Source organism: Aptenodytes patagonicus, chromosome 15, assembly GCF_965638725.1.
Source record: "Aptenodytes patagonicus chromosome 15, bAptPat1.pri.cur, whole genome shotgun sequence".
NCBI lineage: Eukaryota > Metazoa > Chordata > Aves > Sphenisciformes > Spheniscidae > Aptenodytes > Aptenodytes patagonicus.
The window spans coordinates 14,683,332-14,709,075 of NC_134963.1; the positions used below are offsets into that span (position 1 = coordinate 14,683,332).

The 25,744-nt window shown below is 37.5% G+C and overlaps 1 protein-coding gene across 1 annotated transcript in view; it reads right to left on the bottom strand.

The window, feature by feature from the left end:
* Positions 1–25,744, bottom strand: part of MED13L (mediator complex subunit 13L) — a 206,036-nt gene that overhangs the window by 32,156 nt on the left and 148,136 nt on the right. Inside the window, exons 5-16 of the mRNA XM_076353034.1 lie at positions 25,280–25,425; positions 23,695–23,889; positions 23,120–23,311; positions 17,950–18,112; positions 17,003–17,107; positions 12,864–13,592; positions 11,383–11,605; positions 10,298–10,403; positions 9,770–9,894; positions 8,232–8,331; positions 4,441–4,661; positions 1,018–1,223 (exon numbers count right to left, since the gene is read on the bottom strand). Of these exons, the coding sequence (XP_076209149.1) occupies positions 1,018–1,223; positions 4,441–4,661; positions 8,232–8,331; positions 9,770–9,894; positions 10,298–10,403; positions 11,383–11,605; positions 12,864–13,592; positions 17,003–17,107; positions 17,950–18,112; positions 23,120–23,311; positions 23,695–23,889; positions 25,280–25,425 (2,511 nt within the window). The remainder of the gene's footprint in view (positions 1–1,017; positions 1,224–4,440; positions 4,662–8,231; positions 8,332–9,769; positions 9,895–10,297; positions 10,404–11,382; positions 11,606–12,863; positions 13,593–17,002; positions 17,108–17,949; positions 18,113–23,119; positions 23,312–23,694; positions 23,890–25,279; positions 25,426–25,744) is intronic.

Below are 25,744 nucleotides of genomic sequence, written 5' to 3' on the forward strand. Positions count from 1 at the left end.
TTACAATTTCTTTTTTGCAATTCTTTTGCGAACACTGAAGGATCCTTTGGAGCTGGAAAAGGACTGATTTAAAGGATTTACAGACTGATTTAAAGATACAGCCTACTTCCTCTAGAAATGAATGCAGTGCAGCAGGAGACCTTTGTACTATTATGATGCCTTTTAAGAGGTTTTATGAATTTAATGGTGCAAATTCTTGATAGCTTTCAAAATCTCCAGCAATGAATTTCTTCCATAAACATTGCTAATTTCTGAGAACTGAGTAAGGAATACAAGCTTTTAAATTTAATAGCAGTCTTTGCTTATCGGTCACAGCACTCATACTCAAGAGAGACTTGGCATCTTTTCTATTAGTATTTAGAAAGGGGAGGATAGCACATACATCCGATCAGCATCTGTCTGATTAGCAGCTCTGTATGTGACCCATTCAGGTTAAATCACAAGAACTCAGAAGAGCTAACATGAGAACATGGAGAAGAGAGCTGTCACAGGCCTACTCAAAATCTGAAGTGCCCTCAGAAGGCAAACTGGTATCATCAGGACCAGGTATCATCAGACTGAAGCTCAAACTGAACACGCAAGTACAAACCAGAGGGGCGCCTAACTGTAGGCTACAGAGTTGGACACTGAAACGGGAGGACAGAGACGTGAGAGGTTAAGGGCATTCATTTTATTCCCTAACACTTCTGTTTTATGTTGAATTACAATATTTTCCTGTATCAGAAATTGCAATTAATTCAAGTACCACATGTTCCTGTTCTTCTAAAAGCACTAAGAGTGTAGTGGACACATACTGTAACACCACCAATTTCCAAAAGCTGTTTTTAATTCAAATGTTCCTACTATTGGAACTTTTGATCTGAGACAATGACAAAGTGAAAAGGTTTAAAATACATTTGCAGGATATTTTATGGTTCTGGTGCATAGTAAAGCGCTGTTAATACATACAAAATTTTAATTAACGAGCCATTTTAGGTATGGGTGTGACAAACTAATTTCCTACAAGACTGTACTTACTTGTAGCCATCTCTAATGAAAGTGGCTGCAGGCGGCAAAGGAAGTTGCTCAATTTTAGGAGGAACAGCCCAAGAAGGCCTGAAAATGCAGGCATCTGGTATCTTCAGAGGTAGGAGGCACTGACTTGGCAGTATCTTCAGTGGAGCAAATACGGAGGAGCCCATGAAAGGTTGAAATGATGGAACTTTGTGCACATACGAAAAATCCTGCAATATCCAAGTGACATTGTTTACAATACGGTAAGGTTGCTCTTTATATTTAGATTTTTTTTTTTTTTAATTAAAACCTATTGTACTGTTTGAACCTCTACAACTGCATTTCTTCCAAAGTTAACTATATTTATTCATTCTATAAAACATTCAAGAGCAGTTCCTTCAAGGAAACTCAGCTGAGGCTCCTTGTTACACTGAGATGCTCTACGACTTTAACGTCAGTAGATTGCACAATTAGATTAGACTCATTTAAGACAAGCTATGTCTGAAAAGTGAGTAGTGTACTATGAAATTTTCATACTACCTAACTTTAAGCACCTAATTTAGGCACTTAAAAGGTTGATCTTTGCGAGACTTCTATACTGACAATGGAGAGAGAGGCTGAGTCACAGTGTGAAGAAACCTTTGGTGCCTTAAGTCAGCCTCTCCGAATAACCCCCATGTTGGGGATTAATGCAATCCAAGTAATAACAGTGGACACCTCATACATTCCAAATATTAAATATAAATATAGTATTAAATATAAATATATAAACAAGCTGGTAAACATAATATTAAATATAAATGAAGTCCAGTCAAACCGGACTTTCATTGGCTGTCATGTTTGTTGGCAGAGAATGATGACAAGAACTTCAGCCAGAGTTTCTAGACCTATTCCAAGTTTCTTTCAGAAGAAAAAAGCTAGTCCTTTCAAGGCACTACTGCAAAGTAAAAATCATTATTAAAATAGTAACAGTAGTCTCTCTCAGAATTTCAGTATTTAACATCTCATTAGATCTTTGCATTTTTTCCCTTGCACTTTGTAAAGCATTGAGAGATGAGAAATGTGTGGATTACTATCTTCAGCTGCTGAATACTCAGCGCAAGAAATCTACTTACATGTTCTCAAAATGATTAGCAATGGGTTTAGGTGCTTGTTTCCCCCACTGGTGTGTATGAGCAGGTGTGACACACTTAGAAGCAAGTAAACTGTGCTGTTGGAAATGTTATCGGGCAGAATTAAAATATGTAGTTTAATACTCCTAAAATGGTTGTGAGGGAGATTAAAATATCTTCAGTATCAGTAATGCCCTAAAATCTCTGCCCACTCAAAAACTTTCAGCCTAACAAATTCTAATACAGAATTTCTGTCCAGGCCCAAATTATCCTAGTCTTAAGCAAATAGTTTACTGCACAAACAGAAGAAAAAAACCAGCAAGGTCTGTAGTGGCAAGGCAAAGTCTTCCAAACCTTATAAAAAACTTATTTCAAACATCTATAATGGTATAAAAATTGGTAGATACACAAACTATAGAAGGCAAATGGACAGCTATACTTCAGCAAAGCCTCTAAGAAGATGCCTTTTCTCATCATGCCTTCAAGTTATGAAGTTAGGATAGAAGGAAGAAGAGATCTTGCAATAACAAAGCAGACTTGCTACGCATGCCTAGCTTTCCAGGTGGGTAACTGTCTTCACAAGGGGCACACTGATAACTAACTCCCTTACACTTTTGCAAAGTTTCTCCTTCTCAACAGAATTGTTTGTAAAAGCTCTCTACCAGCTCAGCCCCTTCACAGGTTTCAGCTTAATTTGCAGCCCTGTGAGCTGGTAACTCCTGGGTCTGACTAGACACATTTTATCATAGCATGGAGACATAATCCCTGAATGCAACAAGCTGTCTTACTTCCTCCCAGGGACAGGGACTTCCTCCTGTCCCAGGGACAAAACCGAATGCTCTTATGGAGAAAGTCACGCTGTGGCTTGCCTGTGCTTTATTTGCAGTCTGCCTAAAGTACACTATTACTGCCATGCAGGAAAATTTACTAGTTCATAGCTGACTAAATCATTTATACTAAGATAAATTTATGTATCAGTATTCCGATATTGATATATAGCCACTTCTTGTCCATGCAACTGCAAGTGCTGTATCTTTCTGTGTATAGCTCTCTCAGCAATGCAGATGCTTAAAAATAAGCCTTCAGTTAATTCCAACATTCACAGGAGCACAAAATGACAGGGAAGGAGGTGGTGTTGGGGAGAGAAATGGCTGCTGAAATAGAAGGAACAGGCTGTGGCAGATTAGGGACAGGGTGGGCCTGAAGGAGAAGAATTAGGCTATAAAATCAAGGGTTGGGGACTACCAGGAAGACAGAGTTATAGTGTGTATCTCCCTTTTTATTACCTGCGTACAAATGAGCTTGCTGCAGAACAAGGTGATGTGTATTTCTACACGGAAATGTGCATTTTAAATAAAAAAAACCCTCAGGCTATATGCATGGAAATATGATAAAATAACTTCTGACAAAAGTGACAAAAATTGGCCCAAAAAGTTAAGTAATGCGGAATACACACAAGCAGGCAGAATGATTTTATCCTACCTCTTAACCTGTGCTAAAGATGAACAATGAAATACAAATCAATGTACGCTAGGTGCTCATGTTAAGTCCTTTTATGTGATGCTATGGAAAAATGGATACATCTTGATATGTGAAGTTGGGGAGGTGAGTACTAGTACCCAGCAGCAGAGTCCCCACTTAAAAATAGTTCTTTACTCAGATACACTATAGGACTCAATATAGGAGTAACTATGTGACATTACCTGACCTGTGTTATACAGAAAGTCAGATAAGAATGGTCCCATCTGGCCTTAAAACTTGTGAAGTAACATCAGCTGAAGAAGAAACAGAGCAAGTTCAACCCCTGGGCTTTCTCAGAGATTTTCAACCCTAACCAAAAAAGGCAACATTTCAGAGAGAAAAAGGCAGCCTTTCTACATGCATGATTTTATCCTAGCTGCATCCCCAGAGACTGGCAGCAAGGAGTGGCCATACATAAAAGGTGCTACAGAAAAATCATCTGAAGAAATAAATCATTTAACAGCTACTTAGTCACAAGCATGATGTTTTTTTCATATACGTACATTCTTTCTGTTAGGCATAGGGCTTGTTTCACATACAATATTGTTTGTTTCCTGAGAACACCCAAAAACATTACAAACATAAAATTACGAGAAGAAAAATACCTATAGTTAAAATCAGGGAAACAATTAAAAAGCTCTTTTACTAGAGAAGAATTTTTTTTCCAACTAAAGACTGATACGTACTTTATATGGATCCAGTTCACTTTTGTTAAAGTAGTCTGCTACACATGCTACAATACACGTGACTTGTTTATAAAAATCAAAACATACACTGATGAGATTATAAAAATACCGCATCTTTGGCATGTTACCTTAATTTCTTCGGGTTTAGGGCTACCTAATCCATCGTCCACCTCCATTTTAAACTCAGCAAGCTGTGTTGGAACCATGTTGACCATAGGACTTTCCATCATTCCCAAGGTAGTCACAGTCTCAGAACTTATTCCATCTTTATAACTCATTACCGGGGAGAAGGCAGGGTGTTGTTCTAAAGAAGGTGGTGTTGGGAACATCCGTTGGAGATCTGCCACAGCTAAATATGATGAAATAATGCACTGTTAATCATTAAAATACAAATTCTCAAGGAAATCCAATAAAACAGAAAAGACTGACAATACTAGCTCTTATTTCATCAGTTAAAACCTAGCAAAGATACTACAGACTTACTAGAGTTCTGACACCAGTATAAATCTAGACAAAAAGTTGACTCCTACGGATAAATTCCAAAAATTCCTAGGGATACTTTGCAAGCTTATTGTTCAGCAGAAACAACAAACTGGTAGATACACAGATTCTATGTACAATTTTAACAGCAACAAAAAAAATATTTCATAACAGAAGAGATTAATTGACATTAACGCAAAGTTCACCCCAGCAACTGTTACTAAAGAGATACAGAGTAGTTTCTTCCCTTTTTTAGAGCTGATTTCGAGCCCTAAAACGGGAGGCTTTTGGAATTAGCGTGCACTTCGCTGCATTTTTCCACTGACATACAGTCATTGTAGTCTCATTTGGTCCATAGCGACATAATGCCTGAAGATAAGACAGGCTACTGTTGCTAACAAACACAGGCAATTTTGCTTAAGAATCAGACTGCCAGGCATCCAAAAGTGACAAGTGTCAGAGGAAGCCACAAAATTATAATTTTGCATCACAAGACATTAAGCCAGGAAAATCCCTAAATTACTTCTCAGTAAATGAACGTAATGTAATCATCCATCGTGTATTTTTCTTCTTTAAGCAAAACAAACAAAAAACCCTTACAGAAATGCTTTATAAAGTGCAATGCAATCAAACAAAAATTAGAATAGTCTAGTATTTTCTCCCCAGCTACATTCTTTTTCCTTCCAGCTACCAGCTTCCATATTTATTTTGCTTAATACTCAGAATATATGCTATCTTCTCCTGACTTGAATTAGGACAGATATTCTCTGGACATAACCATCACTCTGGTGAATTCACTTTTAAAATACTCAAATTAGAGAAGGGTGAATTCCCATAGGTGTCTCTTCTTAAATACTTTTTCTGACAGACTAAATGCCCAATTCCATTTCCATTCCTAATCATACATCCAACCCAAGTTGATAGGACACAAGGACATACTTGTATTCAATAACTTTTGCAGACTAAAGATTATGGAAAATTCATAAATAAATACAGATGGATTTCTGACTGGGAAACACTGTGTTGTGGAAATCCAAACTGGTGAAACATAGTACTACTCTCAAAAACTAATTGAAAAAGACAGAAATAAGTGATGGAATTAAAATTATATAGAGAGTATACAAATACATACACTAACAGTATGTTTTTGTAGGACGCTACAACCTCAAGATGTGTCTCCACTCTGCCTTGACAGAGCCAAAACCTGAATTTCAGGTTTTTTGTGCACAGAGATGAGCCAGCCAGTCTATTTAATTCTTTAGACAAAGTGAAACAACTCAAATAGGTGAAGTCCTCTCAAAACGGAGTTCTGTTGGTAATAATAGTCAAAGCTGAACCCAAAGTCTTTCACAACCTGGAGCAATAGAGTAAAGAATGGGCTATGAATTATTCCCACTCAGTTCCTCCCCCCCCTCCTTTCTCAGTCTTTGAATTTCGAAGACCTTAGTCTTGTCCTGATATAGGAGAAATTAATGTTGAAAACAGGTTCAGTAGAATGGAAAAAAACTATCTTCCACCCAATGCTAGTATGAAATACAATCTTCAGGATGCCAGCTGGATTAGCTACTGCCTCTGTTTTTCAACAAAGAGAAGTGTGCTTCAGAAATTGAAGAAAGGGGGACAGGAAGGAAGATTAAAATGAAATGTGGTCAGTAGGACTTTATTATGATGTACAAGGCATTTCAGTTCCCTGCAGATACTGTTATGCCTTGACAGCTGGTGTCAAGGGGACAGCTACAAAACAGAAGTGGAGTGTATCTATTTAACTTATTTCATACAGCTCTATAGTATATCATTTTCTCATAGTCAAGCTCGCTCCAGTTAGCAAAATTCTGCAGTGCAGATTCATAAAAAAGTTTAATTACAAAAATTACAGGCTAACTATCATTATTCATTTTCATGTATGTCATGCTTGAAAAAGCTTTGCATATTTTAAAAAGCTATGGATCAACTAAACCTGTCAAAATCCAATCTCTGTATACTTCAGACTTCTACATTTGAGTAAATCAGCACAGCTTTTATGGGTCCATAAAACTCTGACTCATCTCATTCAGACTGGTTTTTTTCTTCTCCTCAATTTGTTCTCATTACCAGCTAAAGGTAATGAGAAGGCATTAAAGAATGATTTGCAGAGAGATTTGATTCCTGCTTATAGAGGCCACAAAAATCAAACATTCTTCCTGCTCACCACTAAGTAATTTGTAATTCATAATTTGATTGGTTAGTATTATACCAAAAATTCTCACCTTCCTCCTCTCACACATACATATACACATTTCTCTTTCATCTCAAGAGAAATGCCACCTATATAATCATAGAATCATTTAGGTTGGAAAAGACCTTTAAGATCATCGAGTCCAACTGTTAACCTGGCACTGCCAAGTCCACCACCAAACCATGTCCCTAAGCGCCACGTCTACAGGTCTTTTAAATACCTCCACGGATGGTGACTCAACCACTTCCCTGGGCAGCCTGTTCCAATGCTTGACAACCCTTTCAGTGAAGAAATTTTTCCTCATGTCCAATCTAAACCTCCCCTGGCACAACTTGAGGCCATTTCCTCTTGTCCTACCGTTTGTTACTTAGGAGAAGAGACTGACACCCACCTCGCTACAACCTCCTTTCAGGTGCAAGAAATGCAAGAAAGCCCATCTATCTCAGGGATTAAAATTTATCATTTCCAATAGCTGTTGGCAAAGTCCTTACAAAAAAGCCTTACCTTTTTCATCTGTTTCATACATTTTCAGCATACTAAATTTGATTTCTAAGTTTTCTGCACTCCTATAGCCTTCCCTGTACATGTGTCGTGCCTGTACAAGCATCACTTCTACCATAACCAGCTGTAAAAAGTCTACAATATGTCTTCAAGTAGAACCTAGTCCTTCGATTTTAATCATGCACTTCCACATCTAGATTAAACCCTGAAGGTGATTTTAGTCTGAATTTGTCGAATGCTGAATGCAATCTTCTTCCAAGACAGGTCGCACCATAATGGCCAATTGGTAAGTCACAGCTTTAAATTCTTCGAATTCTTTAAAAAGAAGAACGATTTGTACTTTACTTTAGAGGGATATGGTAATGGCGTAAATGACTAACTGAGATTAGATACTGACTTGAGAATAGAGGAGATGGCTTCTAAATGAAGATTTGTAAAAATCCCTCCCATACTTCCAATCTAAGACAATAATGTCAAAAGAAAAGCATCTCAAATCTCAGCAGGCACATTAAAAAAATGTATGTCTACATTACCATCCACTGTTTTCATTAAAATCTGCTTATCCTCTTTTCATATTGGCATCTGGTAATTACAGAACAAAATATGCACACTACCTCTCAGTCCTGAAAAAGTGACATTATAAGCCTCCTACATAAAGACAGTATGGTAGCTATAAGGAGATTTTAACGGTCAACAAAGTGGTAATCAGTTGCGGCTACTTACTTGGTGGGTAAGGTACTGCTGTTCTACCATCCTTCCCTACAGGGCGTTCCTCAGACCCTACTGCGGGCATTTTTGATGACCGAAGAGCTGGTGATACAGCCTGAAAGCAGAATAATCACATACCATATTAAAAAATATACAAAACATTAGAATTCATAAGCTATTAAAAATTCTGAAAACTCTCTGAATGAGATTTCACAAGAAAGAAAAAAGTGTACTTTTCTACTCTCCCATCCGCTCCCCCCCAAGGAGTCTGGATTTCTTTTTCCTCTCTTTCAACACCAAAACAAAACAAAACGAAGTCTCTGAAATATTTGCTTGTCTATACACCACCACCCCCAATATATAGATACATACATATAAGCATATGTATCTATATACACACAAATTATATAGAAAATGCTATCACAAACACTGAGCTTGAAATTAATGTGACTATTCTACTTGCTTCCATATTTGGACCACTCTAAGATAATAATGAGAATTCGACACTGAGAGCAAGAATGCCATAAACAGATTACCACAGGGGACAGTCCAACACATGCAAGTTTTAAGACAGGAAGAACATTAGGTCTGTCCAGGCCAACTTCACAGAAAAAGGTAATTTTTTATTTTGACAGAACAGTCCTCTAGTAGATTTGCATATTAACTGCGACATCTTAAGTGCAGTTTGTGTGGAACTACAGAACAGGGGGAAGTGTAATAATTACACCAAATAAATTGGTGTACTTGAAAAGTACTGCCACGAACCAGACACTAGACTTTTAAACACTATTATCTACTATCAGGCAGTTTAGGATCAGCTTCTGTATCATTATGGCTATATTAGATGAAGCTTAAAAACAGTAATTATCCAAATCTTTGCCTTTCCATGTGTCTTGATTTTTTTTCCCCGGTAATTGATGTAAATCTGCTTTTCCTTTTGTATTTTCTAATATTCAGCAACTATTCCTCTTTGCACTGAAATAAACTGCTTGTAGGAATAGAAAGAAACATGCTTCAGAGAATTACTGAAATTCAGTAAGGTTGAATTTATTTTTCTTTGGGCAGCTTCTCAGACAAGGTAAAAGAACAAATCACCAGTTAATGAAACTAGGATCTTTTCCATAACTCTCAAACGAACACAAAATACTGACAAAAGCTAAGGACACAAAACTAGATGTAATGCATTTATAAAGCTTTACCTATGGAAGCATTCTTATAGCCTGTCTATGCAATGACTGAGTCAGCGAGTTAGTTGTATACAGGTTCCTCTCATGACTGAAAAACTGCCAGACAACACAAGCTTTGATGTTACCTAAGTCATATCCTAATATTCCTGAATTATACAGAGTGATGATTTCTCTCTTTGATGGATCTCCTGAAAGGATACCTCTCTTTGCTACCAATTCTTCCTAATTAAAATCCAAGCCTGCCTACCTGGAAACTCTCTCTCCTATCTATTAGGGATAATTGCTCCCCACTAGGATTCCATCCTCCTCCTCCTTTTTTTGGCCAAGGTTTAAGGCTACAGAACACTCAGTCCTACAAAGACTTACACCAAGCTCATCTTCATCTGAATTATCAAAGATATTATCTAGGTCATGAAGAGATGGAGCCAGATCTGTCACCTGCGTGAGGCTACCAGAGCCTACTCGGCCTGCAGCATTGTCTTGCCGGGTATCTATCAAAAAGAAAGGGAAAAACACATGAAAAATGGAAGCAAAGTTAAGAAACACAAAATCGCCTTTTTTCAACTTTACTTCTCACTCTAAACAGGGAACAAGCAAGAGTCACTGAGCCCCCTTTTCTAAGATGTAGCCTAGAAATAGCCTTGCAGACAAGTTTTAAGCAAGCACCGAAGGTCAATCAGGAAAGAGTGCTCAACTTTAATATTCCGAAAAAGAAAAATAAATCATGTTATTTAATCATGTATATAAGCAGAATCAAGTTTTTTCCATCTCAGGAGCTGTCTATAGCTCTCACGTTACAGTAAAATGTTCAGTATGTAATTTTTCCTTTCAGATTTTATTGTGTAGCTTTGAGTATTTTTGCTTTACAGAGTGAATTAAAGACCTTTTACTCACCAGTCTTAGGAGCAGAACTGAAAATAGACATGGCATCTTTTCCATCAGGAACCGGTGTAGAATGACCCGTTGTGGGGATTTCCTTGGTACCAATTCCATCTTCTGACTACACAAAAAACCCAAGAGTTTTTAATGGGTATTAATTTAAGCTATGTAAGAACAACTGTTTTCCTATGTCAAGCCAAACTCAGGGCTCTGGATTAAATGCCTTGAGAAGCAAAAAAAAATTTACGGAGGGAAAAGAACACAGTTGTCTGCTGTTTATCTACGTATCAGGAAAAACATGAAGTAACATTCTGTATGATTTACAAAGGATTCCAAATACACCAGTTAACTTTGATAGCCAGTAGAGATAATTAGCCACCTCAATTTCTCCAGAAAACACATCATCTTGAATTTTAAGCATGGTGGCTACTGCACAAGAACAAATGAGTGAGTAGCCAGACAACGAAACAGCTCCATTATGGATAAGATACATAAGAAGTATGATGCATACAGGACAGGTGATGGCCAAAGAATGGTGATCAAATTGTTTTCTTTCACATGTGGAAAAACACCTCTAAGGAAATGTTCAAACCCATACAGAGACCGTGCCACAAATCCTTTCAGCGGAAGGCTACACTAATTTTGCCCAAGGGAAGAAAAATGAACTTGGGCTGGAGATCTCTGAGCTTTGCAGTGAGGCGATACGTCAAGCTGAAGCAAGCAAGAAAAGAAAAAGCCCAGCAAATTCTTTCATGTCTACAAGTGAATATAAGGCTCAAAATATTTTATTTCTTAGCTTAAATCTGGAACCTGCTGCTGGTCAAGCTGAATACATATAAACAGGAAGTATTCCTTGCAACAGCAGTGTTTTCATATACAAACAGGTTCAGAGGGATGCCAGCAAATACCAGTTCAAAAATACCATAGTGAAATGAAGTTTTTTCCTGTGAGCCGGTGCAGGAAAGAAATACATAATCTCTCTGATTTTGATCTGTGGAACAGGCTTGGGTCTTCCAGAGAGCTGCAGAGCAAATACTGTGCTACAGTACTGTAAGTCCAATATGAACGTTAATGATAAAGATGCCGGATTTACATGTTACCTTGTTCTTTTTCAAAGGATCTTTCTCAGCCCCAAGTTTGCATTTTTTATTGCCAGTGAAGCTGTACTTTATATCACCATCTTCAAAAGTGTAAGGATCACTAGCATCTCCCAAGCCTTCTCCAGGTTGTTGTATTAGAGGCAAGGGGTCAAGATAGTTCAGCGTCTGCACTGGTTTCTGCTCTTCCAAAATTTTAAACCGTTTATTAGGTTGTGCTAAGAGCCTGAAAGTAAAAATAAACAAGCAAACAAAGCCATCATGAAACAAAACAAACATACCTTTTACAGCAAAGAAAAAGAACAGGTCTTAAGATCTGTAGCTCTCACACACAAATACAGCCCATATCTCACTCCATCCTCCTTGATCTAGCAGAAATGTTTTTTCCTCAAATAAAGGATGCATTTGCCTACGTTTAGTATTAAACATCTTACTGTATTAAGAACTACTTTGGGACAATGAAAAAAAGAATTAATCTTGTCACTATATAAATCAAAACACTTTGAAGTACACATAACCTTTTCAGCCTAGCAAACTCCATTGTAATTACCAAAATCAATGTTGTCATAAAGCAAAAATTCTTTCTCAATTAATTTTAGTTTATACATTTTCATTAACTACTCTCTTTGGTACATTTTTTCTATGCATTGTCAGAATGCAAAAATAATTTTTAGGCCGGCATAAAATTAATTCAAATTCTCATGCTAAAGTTAAAAATAAATAAATAAATATCTTTGCATAAAGAAAATCCATGTTTAAAAAAATAAAAAGAGACAGCTAAAAATTCCTTAAAATTTAGGTAGTTCGTGTTCTTCACTGAGGAAGACACTGTATGTTAGCTGTAGTTTTTCTAAAGTAACATTTACAAGAGATTAGCATTTGCTCTTTTCTGGGTACAGACCAGAGAGACTGTTAGGGTTTTCAGTTTCAATCCTACAGAGACCGAAGTTAATAGTAAAGTTTCTATCAATTTCCAAGAACCAACAGTGGGTTTACGAAAAAGCAGTATTATTCCATAATATAGTATCAGCTACTACTTACAGAAAGCGTGATACAGTGCAATTTTCAACCCACACAATTGGAGAAACCACACTGAAGTGCCTCTACAGTGCCATAAACAGAATTTCACTGGAAGCCAAGCATTTATGTAGCTGGAAGGTTGCATAACTAAACACAGATTTTCTTTTTTCAAATGATCAAAAGACATAAGCTTAATAAAACTCTTACATTTGCTCAAATTACTGTGATACAGGTTACAAAAAGATTTATCAGTTCTTATAGCACCCGAAAGAAAGCCAGATAAGAAAGAAATAAGGCATACTACAATAGCACTTTTCTATTTAAGTATTTAACATTATCTCCAGCATACATCATCTTTGATGTTACAGTGAAGCCTTCTACTTGTTTCAGTTTCAACTGAAAACAGAGTTTGGTCATGCTTATAATTTAATAAAACCACAACTCAGATCAATTTGCCCTCTTACCTTTTCAGTGCAGTGCTGTCCGAGTTTATTTCCATCTTGGCATCATATCTCTCACACGGAAGATCTGGCGGCCTGAACTCTGGATCGTCGCTTGATGGGACACTATAGGTCCTCCACATATCTAGTGACTCATTGTTCTGAATTATCCCACAGTATAATGCTGTCTCACTGACCTCTGCCATCAGAGGTAACCTCTGTCCAACAAGGACTGTCCTATCATCTAAGCTGGGCAACGGCTGAAGCTCCAGCCCACTGCCGTAGAGTGCTGGGTTTACAGGTATGGAAGGTGGGTCCAGATTCTCTGCTTCCTGACCTCTTGGCTGGGGGCTAAGCGTGGGAGGCAGAGGGGAAGTAGGGGAATGGGGTGAATCCATAGGATTCATATTAATTTGCTTGCTTGGATTTCTAGCAGGTATAGATAGCGGCTTCTCGTATTTTCTGGAATTAGGGACTTCTAAGGAGGGCTCCATTCCTGCTAATCCCAGTTTCTGCCCTGATGTGTCCTGCTCCATGCATAGCTCTTCAGTCACAGAGGGCCGATGGTGAAATGGCATCATAGGCCTTTTTTGCAGTTTATCTCCTTTTTCCTGTCTCTCTGTTGTTTTGTGCTTTGAAGAGGCGGGAGGTGGCAATGATGAAGATGATGATGTTCCCACGCTGAATCCTGGCTGATTTATCGTTGGGGGACGGCTGGAGCCAGCAGCACAACGCTGTTTGAAAACCTTGTGCCTGAAAGCAGAGGCAGAAACAAGTCACTGCATGGTTTATACGGTTATCTGATCTAATGGGAAAAAATAAACCAACCCAAAGGACAGTACTGAGAAATCTTATGTCTATTTCTGACCCTTTAACAGATTCTGGAATGGTCACATGACCCGGACCAGGTCGTTCAAGCCAACTCGGCTGCAGTTTCTCTGACCTATAAAATGGAAAATGACAGTCTCCAGAAAACAGCATTCAAAAGAAAGATTTAATGTTTATAAAAGCTTAGTACTGCTCAGATGGAAAGTAATATAACAAAAAAAATCCAAGCTACTATTGTTTTCATTACCCTAAAGAAAGACAGATAGCCTTTCAAATAAAACGACTGCTGTGGAACCACACCACTACTCTCACACACTCTTGAGCATCTGTTACAGAAGATACAGATTGGAATCGTTTTAGTTATGTTCACAGACGCATTACATGGCAGGATGCTTTCCTGGCAGTTTCCTCCTCCATATCAGGTAAGAAAAAGTAAGTACAACTCTAGTCCAAAAACCAACCAACCAAACAAAAAAAAAGCAACTACCAACTGATGAAGAAAGCGTGAATAGATATTTTAAAATATTCAAAACAAAAAAATGCAGTAAAATACAGACTTATTACTGGCTTCATATTTTAATATGGCTTTTTTCAATTTGTATCCAGTATCTCTGAGACTGGGAAGCACAGGACTGAATTTCAGTATTTCAGGTACTGCTAACCAGTATTTTCATCATATAGCTGATGGTCCCCAAGGATGTTGCAACAGGCACATCTAACTGTCCATATTTTTATTGGCCTTTTTTGCTGTTTGGAGTTTTTTGTCTAGTTGTTTGTTTTTTTTAACCTAAGCACAAATTGAAAGACGTATTGTGCTTAATATTTATACCCGTTTAAAGTTAAATACCATTTCAAAGTAAATCATTCCTATTTTTGTTTCTAAACAACAATATCTAGGACAGCAACAAAACATTTCAAAACATATCATATGCTTCTTACTCACAAAGATAAACTACATATTGCAAGTGGACTACTAGATTACTAGATTGAAGAAAACCAATTCTGCTTTTATGACTTAGCTATGAAATAATCCAAGTTTTATAGTACACAGCGGCTGTCAAATGGTACAAATACAACTTCTTGTACTTGCTACATCTTTTTCCTGCAACCATCCATGTTGTGTGCTATTGTCCTGGCTTTCTTTGTGGGCTTTGCTGTTATCAGGACATGTTGCAAATTCTCTGCCACAGCAGATGGTCTTTAGTTGCAATCACCCATAATGTGGAGCTAATACCCTAGTAGCTGAAGATTTGCCTTAAGCATGTTCTTGTAACATTTCATTGACTTAATTCTCCATCATTCACCATATTTTAACTGACCGCAGAAAATTATTTTAGACAGTCTGCTGTTCAACACACAAAGTTGGGTCTATAGAAGCCTGAATTTGATGCCGAGTACCAGACAACCCTTTAAGACTCCATATTTAAGATCACATCTTGACATTTATACTCTCATTTATACAACACATAGAATGGGCACAGTAATGACTAAACCGATATCTATATGACAGTAGCTGTCCAGTTTCTGCAGCTACACAGAAAATTTTTATTGCCATTTGAAATCAGGTACTGCCTTCATTTTAAGGATAATGTTTTAATTTCCCAGTTGATGTGTTCACTAACCCCAGCATGATGTAGTTATCACTGGAGGTATTAAAAGACAGTGTGAAATTGCAAATGCAGCTGAACCTATCCATAGATTCAGGTTTCCATTATCCACTATTGATTCCTCACGCTTTCCAGGTGAGGCTGGACCTCAGTTTTGCATAGGAAACACTTGGCATCCTGACAAAACATTTATCTGTTCCACGTTCTTGCGTATATACATACAAGCAACAAATAATCAGGGGTAAAGAGCAAGGCTGCAGAAGAGCAACATTTTCACTTCAGAGACAGCACAGAGTCTCCAGGTTGAACGCTCTGCCCTCTGTATGATGCACAATTCCTCTGCATCCCTTTATCTCTTCTTCTAAATACACAAAGAAGAACTGGCTTCATGAGAAGTCAAACACAAAAGGTACAAGGACACAAGCTTGATTCATTCAATTTTGGACAATGGAAATTTCTAACCAACAACCCCCCAGAGACTGTGAGAACGCTACATTCCTAAATTTCTCTGTACAGCTGAATCTATACAGAAAGCTCTGCAGAGACTGCTGTGGCAGGTAACACGCTTAAGGATTTGGTTAGACAATATATTAATTTTACTATTATGAACAACAGCATTATTCTCGAGTTTGCCTCGTTGTTAAAAGAAAAATAAAGAAGAAAAAAGAAAAACAGTTATGTCTCAACCAGACAAAAAGCAGAGAATCATTTCAGCCACATCCCTGGCTGTTGTGTTGACTATTGTTTTGGCAAAGACCCTTATTGCAGTTGGGGAGGGGCGGGGGGGACGAGACGGGGAGCAGGGGGGAATATATATATATATATATATATAGCAAAGGGGTTAGCATAGCACGATCAGCATTTCTGTTTGATCATACGAATGGCATTTACATCTGTGCATACTTAAGGAATAACTTCCTTAGGTCATAAAAACATCTTTACCAATCTTATAAATAGATGGTGACCTTAGGAATTAAAAATTTCAGTAGAAGCCATTTCACAGGACTATTTCACTGGAAACTGTTTTTTCCCAGCCCTGTAACATCGCTCTGATAATTTTAAGAATGGCTGAGCAGAATTGGTGGTGCTGGTTTGCCCTTCCTGAATGAGTAGTACTGGAACTTTAAGCATTCATCAAAGATGACAGAAAATTTAATAAACTCTTAAAGTGTTTGTGGAAGTGAGCCGTGATTTCCTTTTGATCAGTTGACAGTGGATGACCATACTGCAAAGGTTTAATATTCTCTTGGGTGTTTTTTGGTGTCCGATGAGTCATGGCAGATTGACTAGAGGTACATGGAGTAAAGTGTTTCTTAGGGATATTTTTCCTCTTCCTCCAAACAGGGACAGTAGCACCATCCCTCAATCAGGATGCTCTCAAACTTAGGCAGTTTCTCTCCCCCTTCATCATGAGTCTTACAACTCCAAACTTCAAAGCTCACATCTCTGAAAAGCCTGAAGATGAGTTCATTATGAACGAGAAATGTTTGAGTGATTCTAGCCCCCATTCTCTAGTCTAAGACCATTTTTCCACTCAAGTTGACTACTGCAAGTGACAATGACACGAGATGCACATTAATCACCTGAATGTGAGTGATGATCACAGTTTTGATATTAGAGTTTCCTCTTCTCTCAGCTAAAACATAACTCCCTTTTGTAAGTGTACCTCTGTGTCAATTAAACAGGGCTCTTCCAATATGATAAATGCTTACTCTCTTCAAAGCTCACCTGGAACAAGAACAACTGACTCTTTGGACTGGATCCACAAAATCCCAAGAAACAGTATTGTTAGGAACTTCCTCTTCCAAATTTGCAGTTGTAATTTGATTCCTCCTGAAGAAGATAAAATTATTTTAGTAGTTATCACCTTTTGTAAAACAAAATTTTAAAAATGCATATGCATAAATTCACATATGTTCCCCTCAAATAAATTACTTCCTTCTACTTCACCTTTGAAATAGAATTCTGTATTTAACAGTAGTTCCCTCTACTACTCCTTAAAACTTATAGTTTGATTTATGTGGGAGGATGGTACCAGCCCCGTATCAGATAGCTCGGTCTGGAGTTTAAGCACAAGAACCAAGGGGCAAGCAATTTAAACTGAATATGGAAATTCTTCTGACATATCCAATGAGGAAATTGCATGGAAAGAGTGAAAAATAAAGATTTCACGGCACACCATGCCATGAATATACTTTAAATCTCCAGTAATAAAGGCCTATGATACTAACAACAAGACTTTACCATATCCTTGTCGATTGGCGTTTTAGTCCAACACATGTAATACAATGCTTTACAAATATTACTCTTGGAGTTCTAAATATCAAATATATACTATTCTTCAGCCACCCAACTTTCAGTCTAGTAACTACAACTGGAGCTAGAAACTGCAATCAATAAATCTGAAAGCATCTAGCTGAAGGCACATATTATAAATTTGTAACCTCAAAGACTGTCACAATTAAGATACACAACTGCAAATACAATGCTAAGCGTCAGGAGTTTTCAGCTGAACACAGTAACAAATTTTCTTCGATAATGCTGTTCTGCATCATTAACTTTGACTAGTGGCAAAAGAATTCTGTGAGGAATAACATTATCTAAGGCAAAACTACTACAATTTTAAATATATTATGTGTTATTAACAAACAAAACCATCAGGACTACTGCCTTACTTGGACTGCGACCTGTTGAGAATGCATTCCTTCCAGACACGGTGAACCATATGACTGTGAAATTTTGGTGTAATCTTGCCTGATTTCTTTGGACTGTGTACACTGACTGTCCCCTCCTGTACAGCTGAATGGCTGATATTGCTCTGAGAGCATCCACTTTCTCCTGCAATATAAATTAAGCATTAATGTTACAGCTGTTCTTAATATTCACATTTGATACTTTTTCCTGAAAAGACTTTCCCCTCTTATAAAGCTGCTGACTACGCAGATGTTCACATTCACTACAAAATGCTTAAAGCTTCATTACGAAAGACTGACTAAACTACATTTCAAAGCAAGACTTGTCTTTGGGGTTACAAAGATGGCACTAGGTTATACCAGGTACATGTGCTATACAGTTGTGTGAGTACCATACCTCATGTGAGATAATATACTCTGCGGCTTAAATGGAGGTAAGTTTAGATGGCCCCCTACAGCCTTATATTGAATCACTAAGAAACAGTGCAGATAGAGTTTTTTCCCCGATTATCCCAGAAGTTAAACTTGAATTGATATAGTCTTTGGTAAGTTGCTTTAAAGACTAAATTTATTATAATATGGATGGTTCTAAAAGCATCTATGAAGAAACCCAATAATTTATGTAGACTATTTCAAAGCAAGAATCAGTTCTTTCTACTCAAGATAAAACCTCACTGAAGAAATGAATGGATTAGTGTGATGCTATTTCTTTATAATATGCTTGAATTGAAATATCAGAATCAAAACTTGCTTTGGTAAAATCTTACAGTTGAGATGTATACTACTACAGAAATTGTTCAACAGTTGATCATTAGTATATACTATTAACATAATATGTGAGGTTCTCAGTAATGCTGTATGATTATCAAAGAGATAACAAATGAAGTTATTACTTCAACATGTTAATAGCCTGAAAACTCTGATTTACATTCTGCACTTCATTTCTTTCTGTCTGTGATGCAGAAACCTTACCAGCTATTGTATAAGCAGATGGTACTGTACTTTTTCTACTATGAAATATGTTTTTGTTTTAGATTAACTGAAATCTAACACAGTCACCTTTACAAACACGAACTACAACAGTAGAGGGAGCTTTAGGTTCATTTTGCCTGGCGACTGAGTAACACCACTCTGTGCTCTGGATGGAAAAGTAAGTAAGGATATGCCGCATTTTAACAAGGTCAAATCAGTGTACAGAACACTTCGTCCTTCTGCCTGACGCAATTTAAGAAGCCTTAAGAACAAAATGCTGAAAGGATTCACTGCTATACATCATTGCATCTAACAAGGTAATTCTGCTGATTTCTGTTAGGTGACTTTCAAAACACAACTTTTAGAATTGTGCACAAGCTGCCTAACCCTGTATCTTCTTTGATTCTTCATGCTTATGTATTTTTCTCCAGTTAGACCTTCCCTGATTCTCTTTTTGTAAAGAATTCTAATTAAAAAAAAAAAAAAAAGAGGCAGTCAAAACCACGGAACCCTAGAGATACTGAGGTTTGTGGCTCTAACAGTTTATTTCACTGGCTTTCAAATGTTCTACAACATTGTGAACTTGACAGACGATCAAAAAAACAGGTCAAAACTTCAGAATTAGCAAATCTGTCCTCCTTTGGGGGGGGCAGGAAGGAACGTGTGTGTATAAACAAACATAATGTGTACACATATACGTCGTATACGTCAATAGCAGGACAGTTACAACTGCCAGGGAAAAAAAAAGTATGATGGAAAGGGAAGGATAGGAGGTATGAGAGGATAACCAAGGAGCTACCAGAGCTTTCAAGTTACATTTGAGCACATTAATTATTGTCTTCCAAAATTCTGTAATATTTTTGTACTATACAGTAGTACAGCAATACATGGCATAACATGAAACAGAACTTCACAGCAGGCAAAAACATTTTGTTCTCATATACTGACACTAATTCTTATTCATGAAAATCACTGACAACATACTGGAACACACATAAACAACTATGTCATATAATGGTATAAATACTGGAGAACACAAGCAGCCCCTCACCAGAGGTCACTTCACAATTCCTACGGCGCAGTCTGTTTCTACACATGAAAAATTCCATTCCCAAATTTCAGTAGCAATTTGTTTTGTTACATACTTCAGACACAATCATGGAAAATATGGTTGAAAGAGACCTGAAGAGATCATCTAGTCCATCCCCTGCTTCAGAGCTGGATCAACATATTTGACTAACCTGTTCTTTAAAAACAAACACCACCACCACCACCCCCAACAAAACCCCCCAAAACCCCAATATCCCACCCTCCTCTCTGCTAATGGAAATTCTGTAGCTTCCCACCCCCCAATTTATTCTAACACTTCATTATCCTTCCTCAGAGAAAGCTTTTCCTCATGTTTAACCTAGTTTTGCTTTGCTCCAGTTTAGGTTCATTACATATTGGCTGCAGAGAAAAGATTATTCTTTTTCTCCTTTTATGTCTCTGAAGACTGTTATACCATCTCTCCTTCAAACTTCTCTTCTCTAGACTAAACAACCTCAATTCTTTCCATCTTTTCCTGTAGGTCCTGTTTGCAGAATCTATAATCATTCTCACTGCACTTTTCTGGACTCCATCCAATCTGTCCACATCTTTAAGTGTTCAAAACTGGACATGGTACTACAACCACATTTTTACTAGTACGGGGCAGAACTGAAGTATTGTTCGTGTGCCTCAGACTAATCCAGTTTACGTCTCCCATTTACTGATTCTGAACTGTATGACATGTTTTTCCAATGCATTTCTCCAATTTTTCAAGGTCTTTTAAAATGGTGTATGATATAATAGAAAGGAATCCTTTCATTGTTCATTGGAGAGGCACCCCCCTGATACAATTTCATATTGCCCTCAAACAATAGGAGGGATCAAACAGAAACTGTGACTGCCAGATTGGACAATATGAACACTTTTTAGATATTAATAGTTTATAAATATTCTAAAATGGAATCCCCTTGTGATATTGTACAAGTTTAACAGGGATCTGAAAAACTTAAAAATGCAATAGCACATTAAAATATGCATCAATACTTCAATAGAGATTGTTATTTAGAAGTCAATTGTCTTGCTTCAGTTAGTTACTAATAAGCTTTTTGGTTATTTTAACTATCAGTTGCCTTGAAAAACACTATTCAAAGTGAATTTAAATCTCACAATCTATATTATTAGCAGAAAATACTAAAATACTTTGTCTTCATGTACAGGCACTGTTCATGGACAAGTGAATCCAGACAAGTACTTCCATGGCAATGAAGCCAATGATTATTAGTTTTCTTTGGCTTTGCATCAAGACTGATCCTCTTGATGTGACAGAGCTATCTAATAAAGGCTAAGCTAGCTTCGTAACTATTTAGAGCTCAGTGAGGGTATAGCAAGGATTCTTTATCCCCAGCTGGCTGCACAGTCTCACAAAACTTCATGTCTTTGACACTTCTATTGCTCTGTGAAATTTGGTAAGCGCTAATCAACAAGTTCAAACAAAGTACAAGTTCAAGCAGAAGAAGGTTGCCCAGTGATGAGTGGTCTCTAATGATTTTGCTAATGTGACTCAAGTCAGACAATCTTCTGTGAATTGAGAATTCAATTGCAAATAATAGTCATTTGCAAAGCATAAAACATGCTTGTGAAATTATTATTAATAAAGGTTACAAGGAGAGGCTGAGAAAGCTGGGGGAGGAATCTTATCAATGTATACAAATACTTGACAGGGAAAATAGAGAGGATATAACCAGTGGTATCCAGTGAAAGGATAAGAGGCAACAGGCATAAATTGAAATACAGGAAATTCCATTTAACCATAAGAAAGAACTTTTTTCTGTGAAGGTGGTCAGCCATTCGAACAGGTTGCCCAGAGAGGCTGTGGAGTCTCTGTCCTTGGAGATATTCAAAACCTGATTGGACAATGTCCTTAACAACCTGCTCTACCTGACCCTGCTTTGAGCAGAAGGGTTGGATAAGACAATCTCCGGAGGTCCCTTCCAACCTCAACTATCTCGTAATTCTGTTAGTAACTGGCAAGTCTGTAAAAACCAAGTTCAGAAGACAATCTACACAGAAAAAAAAAAATTAGTTGTAAACATGCCTTCAAAATATTTTTTTTTTGGGGGGGGGGGGGGGGAATCACTGAATTTCTTTTTTCTGTATCAGATTTCTTTTTTTTACTTTATTATCTTAGAAGTTTGCGCTCAAACAGACGTTTGACTCCTCTGTGCCTTAGTTCTCATTTCAAATTGCAGTGCTGAATTTGTTACTGCATAACCACACTGACAGCAACTAATCTTAAGGTCTTGTCTGTATTCCAGATGATGACAGGTTATAGATATTTATTTTTGTTTCTGAGGAGCAACAGCATATACATATTCATTTCAACGAAGCAAGATATTAAGGGTCTAGTACCCCACATACCAAGCATTAGGATGGCTTCTGAGATTAGAACTACTATGGATCTAAATATTTGAAAGGGGCATACTCTACCCAGACAAAACACGTAACTCACTTGCAAATATTACACAGCACTCTGTTTTCCATCTGCATATGACGCAAGCCTATGCCAGATCTCATTTGGGAAGCCCAGCTCCTTCTTAGCAGTTCCAGAGACTTACATATTTCTTTTGAATGGCCCTTAATTAAAACCCAACTGTGTTGGGCAAAAAGAGTAGCTAGCATTTGCAAATTTTTATTATACCAACATGAATGCTTAGTTAAGCGCTGTATTTCTAGCTCTTTACAAAAAGAGCTACATACTCTTGTATGTTCACTGTACTCTTGTACCACAATGAATCAACACCCTCCTCCCATCCCAACACAAGAAAACCAACACTTCATAAACACTGGCAAAATCTGCCTAAAACACTGTCCGAATGTAGTCCCTCAGGTATTTGCACTACTGCACAAAGATAATGCAGTTATAGAAAATGGAGCTTAACTGAATTCACAAAGTTTTGTTTAAAGGTGTGCCTTCTTCAGGGGTGTTTAAAGCATTGGCTTTCATTTACCACAGACCTACAGAAAACGCCCTGTCCTAACTGTCAGTCTATTGTCTGTCTTTAATCTGCTACTGTTCACATACTTATCCTCACTTGTCATGAGCTATGCAAAAATGAAAGACTGACTCCAGCCTCCTAAGTTTATTTCTTACCCATAACGGCCTGCTCTGGAGAAGTGGGTGGAGTGAGTGGCATCCCACAGGTACTAGCAGGATCTTTCACGCTTCCAAGCCCCTGCTGTCCCACATTTATATGGCCTCCAGTATTGGCAGCGTTCTGTGACATGGGGATGTCACTCTGGGAGATGAGAACAAAGGCTGAAGGATATACCATCCTTACACCACCTACAAAGAAATGGGAAAACAGAAGTCTTAAATATACCTGATAATCTTCAGCAGCCCTAGCTCCTTCAACTTGTTTTCAATGTCAGTTAGACAAAACATATTATCTGAAATATAAAGAGCTAAGGAATTTCATATATTAATATACATCTAACCCACTATACCCAGTACAGAGCTGAAACAAGTAGCTTGATACTGTGAATAATAGCATGTGGGATACAGGGAGTAAAGAAGCTTGAGGCAAGATAACTAGTCAGATGTTCCAGTGTCAAGAGAGCTACAAGAGAAGATAGGAAAATTATAATGGCTATTTCTGATTAATTAGATTTTTTTTTTTCCAATCATGTGGAGGAAAATAATCCTTCAGGCAGAATACTGAAACCTACCGACAATGACTTCAACTGCCACAGGGAAATCGTTGTCATATCCCAACTCTTCTTCCTCTTTCATGCCTTCTTTTTTCTTCAGCACCATAGGGTAAAAATACTGCCATTCCTCCATCAATTTACGAGTCGCTGGGTCTGACATCTTATATGACTGGCCCGTGAGTGTACCATTTAAACCATAAGGACTCACCAAAACTGCAAAGTAAGAAACAACAGTCCCTACAGTATGCACATTTCAACTATGTATCAGCCAGTCCCTGCCTCTCTAGCTTGAGTCACTGTTCCATTCGCATGCTGATTTAAGGATCCGTCTTCAGGGGAAAGCTACTGGAAAATCAGGTAAGGGTGTGAATTTAAAGCTACATTACGCTGCACTAGCTTCCTGTACAGCCATCCTTATTGAGCTAAAAATGGACCTTTTTGCAGTATAGTTTCATAATTTCCACAATGAACTAATCTAAGTGTACTGAAACAGCATTCGCTATGGCAAAGGGATGACCATACATGGAAGTAATAGAGGATAGATATTCAACAATAGGGTTTTTACCAGGAACATATGGTACTAGAGACTTCTCAGCATTAAAAAGGATAGAGATAACAATATATGAAGAAGACTACAGTCATGACAAACAAGGAGAACTAGTTGCTCAACAATAGGTATTTCCAATCAGACTCAGTTTTGCTTTTAGTCATATTTGATTTGAGAGTAATGAATTTAGCTCACTGAAATAAAACCTTCTAGGATTTAAATGTCTGAGCCTCTGTCAAAACTTTATATCTAGAAACAAAATGTTTTTCAATAAAGCTTCTATAAATTAACGTCTCTATAAATGCTCATAAGTCTCTGGCTGTTTCTTTACTGTATGTTTAATTTTATAAAGATTTCTTGCTTTAATTTCTTTGAAATCATAATTTCAGACTGTAGTAAAGACAGTATAATTCAATGACTCAAATATTCTTAAATTTTTTTGATGGAGAGCATTGCACCACAATTGCATCATGAATTTAATAAGCCACTAACTTAATTCTGTAAAACCCTAATTTCTTACACTGGCAAATAAATAGTCACAGATACTTCAAGTTTTTCATTGTTTCTGATACATTTTCACACACGCATAATTTTTTTTTTTAAAACAAAATAGTTGACAATCTATGAATGAAAAGTACTCCTGAATTAGATAAGCTCAATATTTGTATTCACGTAGCATTGAAGTTACAGATTTGAGCCCACTGACCTAGACACCATGTAAGAAAATCAGTGCACTCACTTTCTTAAATAATAAGTCTTTTTAAACAAAAATGATGAATTTCCTTGTTTTATTTAGTATATGCATGTACCTTTAAAAACAATGTTAATGAATAGGAAGCTCTGGAAAATTCCCGTACCATTTATGGCTGGCTGTAGTGTTGAAGTCCTAACAACATTTTCCCTTACGTCCACAACTTCCTGAATAGAAATTTAACCCATCTAAAGAGTTACTTAATCTTACTTTATTCACCTCTGAAGATAACGTCACCAGGAGCGAAGTCCCTGCCACACAGAAGGGAGGTTAAGCACACGAAGTTCCAAATCCCGCTCACTTACCTTGGAACGGTGAGGGTGAGGACTGGGCCATATGGATATGCTCTTCGTTGATCAGGTAGATCGGCTGGTGTTGAGCAATCTCCACACTTGTGCACACATTGCTTTCCCCGTGAAGAAAGAATGTGAAGGCACACGACAAATGTTCACTGGAGGAGGGGGGAGACAAACGAGAAACAGATTTATTAGCATGTTAATCAGCTCATAGGAGGTAGTGATTCCATAGCCTTAGAGGCCAAATCTATACTCTTCTGTTTTGTCACTTGTGGCTACTGAGTACAGGCTCACTGACTGCTTGATAATGATATATGACAGAATGACCTGTCACTAGACAGATATCTGACAATGTTGGCACCTATCTCAAGGATTTGTTTTCCTACTTGTTTCAATTAACAAGATCATTACAAACAAATGGGATTTTAACCAGGATTCAAGCAGTAAAAATAAGGGTCTTCAGAAAGAAAAAGG